Source organism: Pelobates fuscus, chromosome 6 (assembly GCF_036172605.1).
Source record: "Pelobates fuscus isolate aPelFus1 chromosome 6, aPelFus1.pri, whole genome shotgun sequence".
In the NCBI taxonomy this organism is placed as follows: domain Eukaryota; kingdom Metazoa; phylum Chordata; class Amphibia; order Anura; family Pelobatidae; genus Pelobates; species Pelobates fuscus.
In genome coordinates this window covers 271,874,041-271,887,155 of record NC_086322.1, presented here as the reverse complement: position 1 = coordinate 271,887,155, position 13,115 = coordinate 271,874,041, and the positions used below count along the sequence as shown (strand labels likewise).

Sequence of the window (13,115 nt, the reverse complement as noted above, 5' to 3'; positions counted from 1 at the left end):
GGAGCCTAATGTTTCCATTTCAGCTACTTTGATCTTAAATGTGAAATTCATTTTGATTTCACCTTAAATTGTCACTTTTGTAAATAACCCTGAAAGAGAATTTCATAATTTAAGTCAAAATTGGTTTACAGTTCGGTTATTTTGATCTTAAAATTTGAAATTCACTTTGAACTGCCTGAAATTCTCATTTTTATAAATAGTCCTGTTTGTTTTTATAGCTATGAAAACTGAGCCCAGTACAGTTATCATACAGTTTGTGTGTTCTGCACGCGATCATTCTATGAATTTCTATTTACTCTAGTGTTTAGTTCTCCAAATTCTCGAATCCATTCGATCAATCGATCCGTAGCCTTGCACAGAATTTTTTTCTTTTTGATTTTTGGTCAGATTTATGGAGGAGGAACAGAACTGAACGGGGGAGAACCAGACAAAAACAGGAAGAGGTTCAGTGCTTTCACATTTGATGTTTATATTACGCAGCTTCAGGTAAATGTTTAACTGTGAAGTCAGGCACAAAGGGCACTGAGCTTGACACGTTAACACTGCGTACATTGCATACGTGTATGACAGTCAGTGAAAGTACCTGGCATTTACAGGCTTCTGAGAGTCTCAGATAACACGCCGTCTCTAACCGCACAGTCATTTATCATCAAATCTCTAGAAATTGTTGCACTCCAGGAACTCAAATGTCAACACTATATGTTTTTCTGCCTTGTGCCTAGATCACCAAACTAGGGAATATTCCATAGGCAAAAATGAATACCACATACAAAGGAAAAACAGCCACATCAACAATGCCACAGAACCAAACCAAAGGACATTCCAATCCAGATCTGTCAATTTTCTAGAATGTAGACAATTGAATAAGGCATTGATAATCTATAACGTGTTAAAGGAAACCTGCAGACCCCATAACAACTGCAGCAAACTGTAGTGGTTATGGTGCCATGAGGACCCCGGTGTCCCGTACTATAAGTAGTCAAACTGTTTAGTAACGGTTTGACTTCTAGCGCGCTAACAGCTACACCTCTAGGCTTCGCTCAGGTGGAGAGTAGCCAAATTGAAAGCATAGTTGACTCAGAGAATTTTTCCAGTTTAGCTATTTTGCCTTAGATTTGAATTCTCACTTAAAGGACCACTATAGTGCCAGGAAAACAAACTTGTTTTCCTGGCACTATAGTGTTAAAAGGTTCCCCCCACCCTCATGGCCCCCCTCCCGCCGGGCTCTAGGGCGAGGAAGGGGTTAACGGCTTACCTTTCTCCAGCGCAGGGCTCCCTCGGCGCTGGGGACTCTCCTTCCTCTTCCTGCAAGACCCACGCGTGCGCATTCAGTCAGTCCATAGGAAAGCATTATCAATGCTTTCCTATGGACGCTGGCATCTTCTCACTGTGAAAATCACAATGAGAATCGCAGAAGCGCCTCTAGCGGCTGTCAATGAGACAGCCACTAGAGGCCGGATTAACCCTAGTGTACACATAGCAGTTTCTCTGAAACTGCTATGTTTACAGCTGCAGGGTTAACCCTAGATGGACCTGGCACCCAGACCACTTCATTGAGCTGAAGTGGTCTGGGTGCCTATAGTGGTCCTTTAAGTAAATAAGCCTGAAAGTGAATTTCAGATTTTAAGCCAAAAGGATTGAACTGTTAATACATTTTCAAGTCAGCTATGTTTTCAGTGCGGCATTTCTGTCATGAAATTGTATCCTGACAATTTACTCAGGTAAATATCCCTGTAAATCATGAATTGTATATTAGAGACAAGGGAATTGGTTGTAGGCCAACTTGGGAATTTCCCCAAGTCAGCTGTCCATAATTCTTGGATTCATAAATAACCTAACTGGATTAAACAGTGCATACTAGTAAACTGAAAACCCAAAGTGCTAAAAAACAGGATAAACTAGCTAATCTGTGGTTATAACTCCGGCATACCTGCCAACAGTTCTCATTCAGTGCTTCAGTCCTGTATCTAGATACACTAGAGACCAGAGTTCTATTTTTTTTGTTGCTATTTTAGACAAATCTATATTCCTGTCCCCCACAAAACATAAAATAAAGCTGGTTCTTAAATCCTTTATATGGAACATACAATGAGATAAATCCTGACCTTAACCCCTTCCCTTTTTTTTTTTTATTCTTTATTTTTGCGAGTATTCGCCAAAAGATAACAAGACATACGAAACTTATAGGTACATATCAAAACATACAGATATATATATATATATGTCAAGAACTGGGGGTTTCATAGCAGTAGTCAACTCTTTTTTTTTTTTAGGTTATGTTGCCAGGGGTTCCCTCTGCTTGGACAGTGTGTGTTAGGTCGGTGTGGTGTCATGAGGGGGGGCTAGCTTGGGATCTTTTAGCGCCTTATCGCTTATCTGTCTCGCTATGGGCTTTGTGCTCTACTAAGGCGGTAGGTGGGGAGGGGTGGGGAAGGGTGGTTCGCTGGTTTGCCTCTGCTGGCAATACTACTGGCTTATTAAACATAGCCTGTGATGAGGCTTAGTGCTTGTGGGTGGGTGAGGAACGGCTGCCGTTCATTGCACACAATGTGAAAAAGGGGGGAGGGGGGGTTGTAAAACTTAACAGTGGGCTAGTCTTATAGCTCACGGAGCCAGTGAAGTCCTGCATTAGGGTAAAGTTCTTTCTGCGGTGGGTCTCTGCGACCGACAGTCATGTGGGCCATGCTAAGTGCGGGCCATTTGTAGATGTGTCGGCAGTTGCGGTCTTCAAGAAGGTTGCTCACTTCCCACTTTCCTGGGTACGAAGGGAGTGATGCCCTCGACTGTCCATGTTGGATGGTCCATCCGTGGTACCTTCTCTGCTGGTATTCCCAGGAGCTGGAGGAATGTTGGTGCTTCCAGGTGGGATGTCAGCTTATGTTGTTTGCCGGCCTTGTCGACCAGGATCCGACGTGTGCCCCACCGGTAGGGGATCGCATGCTCTTGCAGTAGCTGGGTGACTGGCTTGAGGTTTCTCCGCCAGCTGAGTGTTTGTCTGGATAAATCCCGGTAGAACATCAGTTGTGCCCCCTCAAAGGACACCGTTGCGGAGTCCCTCACCGCCGCCATGATTGCTCCGCGGTCCGAGTCTCTGGACATTTTCAGCAGTACGTCCTTAGGCGCTTCGCGGGCTGCGCTGGGAGCCTTGGGAAGGCGAAAGCAGGAGTCCACCATGACCTGCTTAGCCTGTTTGGGCAGCAGCAGTGTGGCGATGAGCCTCCGGCAGTAGTGGGGGAGCTCCGCTCCGGCAACCGTTTCCGGTATCCCCCGGATTCTGAGGTTTCGGGCTCTAGCTCTGTCTTCCATTGAAGCGATTTGCCCCTGCTGGTCTGCGCATTGCTTTTGTAGGGCGCTGATAGCGGCGTCAGTGGCCGATTGAGCCAGTTTGGTGCCTTCCAGGTCCTCTTCCACTGCCTTCACCTTGTCAGTAAGTTTGGCCACTGCTTCCCTGATCGGGGCCATGTCTGCCTGGAACATGGCTTTGATTTCGACCATTAAGGACTTAATGTCTGCCTTGGTTGCTGGTGCAGAGTCTGCCAGAAAGACAGTTGGTGACCCTGTGTGTGGCCCCGTGTGTGGCCCTGTATGTGGCCCTGTGTGTGGTCGGGATGGCAGATAAAGATCAGCGAGAGCGTCGTCCTCATCCGATGTTGTTGGAGTGCAGGCCTCAGCCGCCGCCATTTTGGCTGTGCCGAGCCGCGGAGCAGTGTGGAGGAAGTCTCCGATATTGCGGGAGCCCGATCCCGGGTCCGCCCGGAGCTTCTTTGCTTTCTTCCCCATGTCTGGGGCTACGTGCGGGTGCTTTTGGGGCAGGTTCGGGATCCGCTAAATGTTGTTTTGACAGGGTTAGTGCACGGAGCTGTTCCGATGTGCGTCCAGCTCGTGCAGGCGCTGGCTCCGCCCCCCAACCCCTTCCCTTTTATTCCAGAAGTTTGGTCCTTAAGGGGCACTACAGTCACCAAAACAACTTTAGCTTAATGAAGCAATGTTGGTGCATAGATTATTCCTCTAAAAGTTTCACTGCTCAATTCTCTGCCATTTAGGAGTTACATCACTTCTGTTTCTGTTTATGCAGTCCTAGCTACACATCCTCTGGCTGTGACTGACACAGCCTGCATAAAGAATTGATGGTTTCATTTTTAATCCGATGAAACTTACTTAAAAAGCTTTTATCTCCTGCTCTTTAAATTGAACTTTAAATACACACAGGGGGCTCCTGCAGGGTCTAGCAATCAATTAACAGAACAGGAGATGAGAAATTATGCATTAAACAGTTTTTGCAATAAAGGAAGTATAAACTTTAGACGGCTCTTTACAGGAAGTGTTTAGGAAGGCTGTGTAAGTCACATGCATGGAGGTGTGACTAGGGCTGCATAAAAAAAGGATTTACCTCCTAAATGGCAGAGAATTGAGCAGTGAGACTGCAGGGGCAATATATATACACCATAACTAGTTCTTTAAGCTAAAGTTGTTTTGGTGACTCTAGTGTCCCTTTAATTAACAGACATTGCTTTATGGTGCAACTGTGGATTTACCATATATCACTATCCTCAAAATGGTAGGGTTCAATCAATAAATAACAATTAGCAGTGAAATCTTATTACAAAATTCAGAGGAAAAAATAAAAAAAGGACAAGCTGATTTAGAAAGATTCTCAAAATCAGTTGTAGTTTTTTTTAGCCTAAATTTTACAATTTGCTGTTTAATGACTAAAGCCCCACAGTATTATCAAGGATGGAAAAAAAAAAAAAAACCATAAAAACAAGAACACATGGATATACGAGTCAAAGTCACTGGGGTTTAATTTACCAAAACGACAGAATTGTAGTGAATCAAACACCAAACGGCAGGAAAAAGTGCTTAGCTATATTATCCTGAATTTTGCAATTCAATGTTAACTTCACTACAGTTTAGTGTTATGAGATTAAATCCCATTGTGTGCACTTAGTTCCATCAACCATGTCATAAGTTTTTTCCTGAATCAGAAACCCATTTACCTATTATTTTAGGACCTTCAACCTAAACTGGGCTTACTTGTTTTGGACGTTCGGACCTTCGCAAGCAGTTTCTGAACAGTGACAACATCTCCGCCCTTCACAGCTTGGATCAGTTCATTCTCCCGACCCATCGCCAAACAGGCTATAGCATCATGTCCTTAGGTCAAACCCCCAAAAAATTATCCTTATTAATTATATCCACAAACCGCACTCGCACACTCGACTTTGACTGCCCTTTGCTGCGAAGACAGTCATTTCTAAAAGATGAGCGAAAATTATATCAACACCAGTTATCCTTAGAATTAAATCCAAAATAGAGAATTAAAAACTTGTCCATTTGGTTCTTCTCCTGATTCACTCCTGGGTCCAAAAGTTGGAACTGAGCAAGGGGTTCAACAGGAAAGGTCACTTTAGAGGAGCCAAGTCTGCTACCAAAGGCACAGCAGATTGCAAAACTTTGATGACCTCCATTACATGTGGATTTCTCGATGAGAGCTTACTTTGTGTTTTAGCATTTTCCCACCATGCCTCTGTTTTTTGTTAAGTCGCTTCTTTTAACGTCCTATAAAAGTATGAATAGTTGTCTGTTTTCTTAAAGTTCTTGAACACGTAGTTCCTTCATTATGAGCTGTTACAGTCTTACAAGAGCGTCTTCAGGGATTCCTCGATGGTGTTTGTTTTCGTCACCTGTAAACACAGAATTGTACTGTTTAGTTTGATAATCTGTGACAGCTTGTTAGTTTCTTATTCTGAAACCTGGTAACTCCAGAGGTGGTTTTTCTGTCATGATTCTTTATGTGTACTGTCGGGTACACTTTATCAAGCACACAGCAGTCACCCATTTACTACACCACGACTCTCCTTCAAAGCCTGGGACAGTTAAAAAACATATTTATAGCAGTCAACTTTCAACCGCCACATATGCTCCACCTCCACCCCCTTCCTAAGAGCTACTTTTATTTCTCCCTCAAATAAATATTCCGTAAAAAGTCAGTAACTCTTTAAACTTCCAGGAACGGGAGTAGACTGCGCAGACACATTTTTTGACATATGTGGAAAAAAGGAGATGGCAAGGTATGGGTTAATTACGTGATTCCCATTTACCTATTTCCTGCCGTCCCTCTACATTCTGAAACCCATTCATAAATCCAGGGAACGGAAGTTTTAAGACCCCCACCCTCAAGCATGCCCCACCACTGGATCTGAAAGGCAGGAAGCACTATTGACACAGTGGCTGTTCAAACAAAATCTGACAATGAGTTTCAAGGTCCCGTGGCAATCAAAGGATCTATACATCGAGAACATCTTGATGATTTCAAATGGATCATCCCCATATCAACCCGAAGAATGTTTGGGATTTTTTTTTCTGTTTACCTTTCTTCAATGACTAGTCTGCAAGCCAATCTTTGTCCATTTAACCTTATGTTTTCCTACGCTTAACAGGATTGCAAAATGGACAAACTAACACAGTTGTAACTAGGGTAAACAATAATTAACATGCTTTTTGTACCTATTGTGAAAGTCCAATTTCCTACCTTTTAAAAAAAAAAAATATTGTATGATACAAAAAAAATAATAAGTTTAACTCGGAATAAAAGAGAACAGATATAACACAAGGGCACCATCTGGTGAAGACAAAAATGGAATGGGGGAGAAAAAAAGAAAATATATGATGACTGTGGAATGTTTCACAGGCTACAGAAAATGAATGTTGGCGCAGAATTGTACTGCGCTGTGGAATCTGTTGCCGCTTTATAAATAATAATAATAATAAAGTAGGGGGAAGAGGAAGAGAACAAGATACAATTTTAACAAATCTCAAACGCAAGGATTAACCATTCACTGTCTAGTAGCTGATAAGCAACAGCAAACAGTTTGAGAAGTAAACAAAACAGTCCCCTTCACACCATTCAGTAGTCATTGCACTTTAATGTGCCTGGGGCCACAAATTCAGCTTGAACCAAATTCCAGTGTGAGTGATCCTGTAATGCGAAGAGAGTCTCTGTCACTGACTGTGTGATCTGTTACTACAAAGGGTCAGCTCCTCCAAGCATGGTGGGTCCACATTAATCACAGGCAGGACAAAGTCATATGGAAGTCTGGGCTTGAAGAACAAAGACTGTCAAGTTCAGCCTTTCAAACATACAGGTTCTGCCTCTCAGGCCACAATAAGGAAAACAATAATAACTCCTTTATTTTCTTTAAAAATAAAAAGTCAAGGGCAATTAGTGTTCTGGCTGACTGAACAGCCTAGCAGTGTATAAACCCCACACTAATATGAAGGATCAATACAATCAGGCTCAGACAGGCAACAAATACTCAAGTGTGGGGTCTGTGCTTGATTGGAGAGGGGAAGCGAATATAGTGCAAGTCTGTAAAAGACAATAGGGAGGGAAGCAGATGGCCAGTAAAATACACTGCCAAATATAGCCATAGTAGGAACCTGCACCTGCCCCAGAACACTGCACTCACACCATAGTGATCTACCCATTCTAATCTATAGAATCTGATTGCAAGCTCCTAGGACCAGTCTGGATCTGCACAGTCTATTCTGCCTAGAATTTGTATATACAGTATAGTGGAAGCATAAACACACTCTATGTATTCATTTTACATGTGTATACACACAGATTGCAATAATAATAATAATAATAATAATAATAATAATAATAATAATAGAAGGCTGCATATACACATTGCTGAGTATATACATAAAGTGAATCTCAATGAGGAGCTTCAAAGTAATCCCAAACAGCGCCCCCCTCCACCACCATCTCCTACTCCTCCTCCTCCCCGCAGAGATCTCCCTTTGATCTCCAGCAGATCTCAAACTTCATGGATGGTGGATAGAATCCATAGAATCCTGGCAGGAGGGTGTCTGGAACTTACCTGCAGCCCCCCAGGACAGGATGGAACGTTCGCCTCACATCCTAGGTTACTTTGTCTCAAGTTTTCGGACAAGTCAGCCTGCCAAAGCTTTTTCGTCTTTCCCTGCAGGAAATCCCTCCCTTCCCTAGTCCTGTTTGACTCCCTTCCTCCTGTCCCCTGCCCCTCCCTCCCGATCCTCATGGAAGAGGAGAGGCCTGTCCTGGCTCAGATCCAGCCTTGTGTAAGAGATTACTCACCCTCTGAGAAATGCTGGGCAGGATGGGAGTCTGCAGGGCACTGGCACTCAAACGGTTAATCTCTTTAACCAGAGTCACAAGTTGTGCATGATGTGACTGATAAAGTAAAGTCTGCACAGTTTGGGATTTTCTGGCTGTGCCTGAGTCAGGTAAAAAGTTTATTTGTGGGTGTATTCAGTGAGGTTGTCTGTCATGTTTGGATCTCACTTATTTAATTTAACCTGTTAGTGACTGAGGCTGTCACAGTTTTCTTGTGCTAGCCAGTAGTTATATTTTTAAGAAAGTCACATTTATAAAAGTGTTCCAAGCACCACAACCACTGCAGCGTGCCACAGGTGCTGTAGCACCCTCCTCGTGAGTAGTCAAATCATCTGGTCACAGCCTCCAGGAGGGTCAAAACTCCCACACAATACTAACGTAAGCTCCCCTGCGCTAAACCATGGCGTTTCTTTAGCCGAGAACTGTAGCTAGACAGACTAGAGGTAACCTATCTGAGCCTTGGCCGGTCCCAAGTACGGTAACTTGTCAGTTTGCAAATGGTTAGACTTCCTTGGGACTGCGCAACTTTACACCTGCTACCATAACCACTGCAACGCACTGTAATGGTCCTGACGCGTTCAGTGTTCCTTTAAGGATAAGTCCGCAGTGCTAGACCACTCTGGGAGTTACCTTACCATACCTGGCACTGTAGGTACTAATTAAGTGGCAGTTACACCCATATACGCTCCCAACGAGCTTGATTACACCTATTGGTGTACTTTGCAAAACTAATATATCCGCTCTGTCAGTTCTCGGCTCACAGCTGGAGTGACTTTACTATCGCCGTATAACTGGACGTGACCTTTCCCTGTCGTAAACAGGAGGCGGGGGACAATCTTTTGCACTGTACCTCAAACAACTAAGTTAATTCCTTACTTTCACAAACCCATTTACCCATACCTCCCAACGGTCTCAGGCTAGGCATCACCATCACAAATATTTGGCTTCCGTCCCGTTGTCTCAGGCTAGTGCCCTGGGACCATCTTGGGACACCAATGAAATCAGCATAGTGTCATCACATCAAAAGATGTGCTTGTGCCACGCAAAATGCAAGTTTTTTTCCAATCCGATATTGTGGCCTTAAATTCACTTTGAATTATGATTTTCGTAAAGAACCCTGTTATTCTAAAATAGACTCCTATTTTATTTCACATTCAATATTGTACTTTGTCACCTCTGCTAACAGGCACAATAACCGGGAATGATCAAATTCCACGTTCTTGGTCTCTTTCCTCAAATAACCCCAAATAGTATCTGACATTCAGGAAGCGCTTTCGAAATATTTTAATATAAATAAACCCTCTGTTGCTTCTGCAGGAGCCCTGTGAGCTGCACATACGGTATTTATTTGTGGTGAATTTATGTGTAGCTACTGCCCATAAAAAAAAACAAAGGCCACAAGCAATAGAGAAGGGGTGTCAAATTCATTTGCTATGAAGGGCCCGCTTTCACAGCACAGAATTAATGGACAGACCGAATATATATAAATAATCTTCTGTGTGTATCAAATACCTCAACAGCTGTATAACTCGCAGTAATGTGCAGTGTTTAAAGTATTCACAGCACCACAATAATGTGAAATGTAAACTGGAATAACACAGCTTCGGAGCAATAAAACGGACAGTATTGCATGGTGTCAGAGAATCACAGAGCTCCACAGCGATAAAACTCACGCAAATTTGTAGCAGTGTATCCAACAGCTCCACCACGATGTTAATGTCCAGCTTGTTTGAGTTTAGCACAGAGCTCCTTAACCATAAAACTCACAGTAATGTGCAGTGTGTATGAGTGTATCACAGAGCTCCAAAGCGACAAAACTCACTATAGGGTTATTCACTAATGCGAGAATTGAGGTAATTCAAAGTAAATTCAACATGAACTACTCATAATAATTGTAATGGAAGCATTGATGACTTGGATACGTTTTGCAATTCACCTATTCTGGCAATTTATATTGTATTCACTGTGAATTGCCAACAATTCTCACTTTAGTTAATACTGTAGGTAATATTTTGTTGCCAAGGATCCCTGTGATACTATGATTTCCACCCCTAATACATTTGTCCCTCTCTCCAATTTGTTTACGTGCAATGGGTTCATCCCTGGTTGTTTAGAATTCCAGTGCTCACTTGTGTCTCTGCATCCCCCTTCACACTGTACTCTGCAATAAAAATTGGCATTTTATAAATTAACTTTGTTACATCCCCTGGGTGTAAATCAGACAACCTGTCCTGTTACTTCCTGGTTGCTTAGTTCAATATAGCTAAACTCAAGAGGCAGCAATTGCCCAGAGCACCTGCCTTGCAAAAACGTCTCATTGAGCTGCATTGGGAAGACTGTGATTGGACAGCCACAAAATGTCTGGGCGGGGTTAGAAGGGGAGGGCTTGCAAAGGCTTCAGATAAGAGATCAGCAGCGTTTGCAGGCTGTTTTCAGATATATCCCCAATAAAAAAAGAAAAGTATAATTAAATGCATGCATGTTTTTATTTGGGTATCTACTAAACAGTTTTTTTCTATTTGGGCAGTGGAATGTTCCTTTAAAACACATATGCATATTGACATTTCTAAAGCTCATCGATGGATTAAACTTTTTATTTTTTCATGAAAAAAATCCAATTAAACAGACACCCTCCTTGTTCATAGATTGAATGAGCAAATACAGACCAAATTTCTAAAATCCCTATTTTTAGATTTTGAGATTGCTTCAATTCCTCCATTATTACCCTGTAGCACAGTCAGTCCAAATCCAACAATTACACGCCCCATCCAGCCATCCAGAGCTGGGTATGGAGCAATTAAGCTTTGGAGATAACTTTCCTTCCTTTTTGTCTCTGGATTATCTGACCACCCGTTCCTATCACATACATTCCTCACTGGTACCTTATCTACTCCATTTTGCTATGGGGTATGTTATCTCGCAAATTCCACCTTATCAATTACCCTTCCCCATTAACACCCTAGTTCTCCCTCCAGGCATGGTTTCCCAAGTACCTTAATGTATTGGAGGACAGGGGTCTTGTCTTTCATTTTACTCAACATTTATTTCTCAACCAATACAGTATGCAGATATTCTATGTGTCAAAGAATTAACATCCTTAGTTCATTTTCAGTTTTCCCAATTGCAACGTTTTATGTCTTCTCCGACTATTCATTTAGTCAGCTCCCCTTTATATTGGGCTCAGTCCAAACTAGTCCAAACTAGTCAAATCTTGTGGATTTATTTTGTCTTCGACTAGTGATTTTGGGCCACTTCAGAATCTTTTTGGTAAGCTATTGCTTAACCCCTTAAGGACCAAACTTCTGGAATAAAATGGAATCATGACATGTCACACATGTCATGTGTCCTTAAGGGGTTAAACTATTTGTGAGAAGAGGCAAATAAAATGCTTTTTTTCTGAAATATATTATTATTATTTTTTTGTAAATCTGTTTTATTGGTGTAACATGAGGATGAAGGCATAAGTATTCATATATAATCGTCAGTGAGGACTCGCAGGTCCCAAATGCACGTTATAGAATAAAGTTGCATACAAATAGATTGGAACAGCTATCACATTAAGATATACATGACACTTGGAGATTCGGTAAGGCCTATGTAGTATTGGAAACGGCATGTGAGATGCAATGATGCTATCTGCGTTCGTTTTGTGGTGGTGCGTACATCTAGAGGTTGACTTTTAACGCCCTGTGTCTAAAGTGTAACTGGTGATCTGTGAAGTTTCACATGGGGTGTTGTAAAGGTTGTCACCAGAGTGGGAGATGACCTAGGACGGGTACAACCGGTTGTCAAGGCTCCTCGCGTGAATGCGAAGCTCCGTGCCACCGGGTTATGCGTGTGTGTGTGATAACGGTTGCGAGGTCAGTTGTCAGTCTACCGACCACGTCCGCCTCTCGTATGTCAGGTGTGCGAGGGTCCTTAAGCTGTCAGAGAGGGGTCCCGTGGGAAGTGGTGTGGGGTAGATGAGGTGCCCACTATTCACAGTCTTATCTTTTGGTCCTTACCGAGGTGTTGGCATATAGCTACCGTTAGTGTGTCACAGTTATGTGCTTGCAGTAATTACGTTCTCAGAGAGAAGTCAAGAATAAGTGGATAGAGAGAGAAGAAGAGTTGAAGAAGAATAGAAGATTAGAAGAGTCGCCCCAGGTGTGGGTTCAGGTAGGTTAGGGGATATAGGTAAGGTAGGAGAGGTTAAGTCCCGCTGGGCCAGGTGTTCCCCCCCCCGTGTCTCTAACGGTTACGTGAAATAAATGCGAACCATGGTCGCCAAAGCTCCGCGTGTCTGTCCCCCTACCAAGTAGTGAGGCCCGAATTGCTTCAGCTCTGAGATATATTATTATTTTACATTTTTTGGGGAAGAGGTGGTACATCCAAAATGAATATTTCTGCCGTCGACGAGGCTAGCTGATTGTTATTTTCAAAAATATATTAACAGCAAAACACTTTAGATGCCTGACTCAAGTGATCATTATTGCAAACTAAAAATCGACCGGGGATTCAGCTTGTATCACTAGAATATAAACATAAAATACAACATAGTGTAATAAAGTTAGATTTAAATATTCATTTCATATTTCAAGGTTGCACTCACAAATTGATGTTTTTTTTTCAAGCCCTCAGGTTGCCTCCCCTGTAGTTAGGGGGGTTCCTCCTTTTGTTTGGTTGCCACGCCAATTCCAAAATTAGGAAGTCCACACACTCCCAATGGTTGGTAAAAAAGGAAATTTATTGGCTTTAAAGTATAAAAATAAAATAATAAAATGATATTACTGGTCCTACGCGTTTCGTCTCCCTTAGGAAACTTCCTCAGGGACCAAATATCAAATTTCAGTTAAAACATACAATTTACATACACTGTCAAAACATCAACAAGTGTACAAATAAGCCTCAAAACAAATAAGGCTTATTTGTACACTTGTTGATGTTTTGACAGTGTATGTAAATTGTATGTTTT

At 42.4% G+C, this 13,115-nt stretch overlaps 1 protein-coding gene across 2 annotated transcripts in view; it reads right to left on the bottom strand.

Annotated features, from left to right (window-relative positions):
- The window catches only part of CASKIN2 (CASK interacting protein 2), a 29,463-nt gene extending 24,114 nt beyond the window's left edge, over positions 1 to 5,349 (bottom strand). For both annotated transcript variants that reach the window (XM_063459144.1, XM_063459145.1), the window contains exon 1: positions 5,035 to 5,349. In XM_063459144.1, the coding sequence (XP_063315214.1) occupies positions 5,035 to 5,128 (94 nt within the window). In that variant the 5' untranslated portion in view covers positions 5,129 to 5,349. The remainder of the gene's footprint in view (positions 1 to 5,034) is intronic.
- Between the last annotated feature and the right edge of the window lie 7,766 nt (positions 5,350 to 13,115).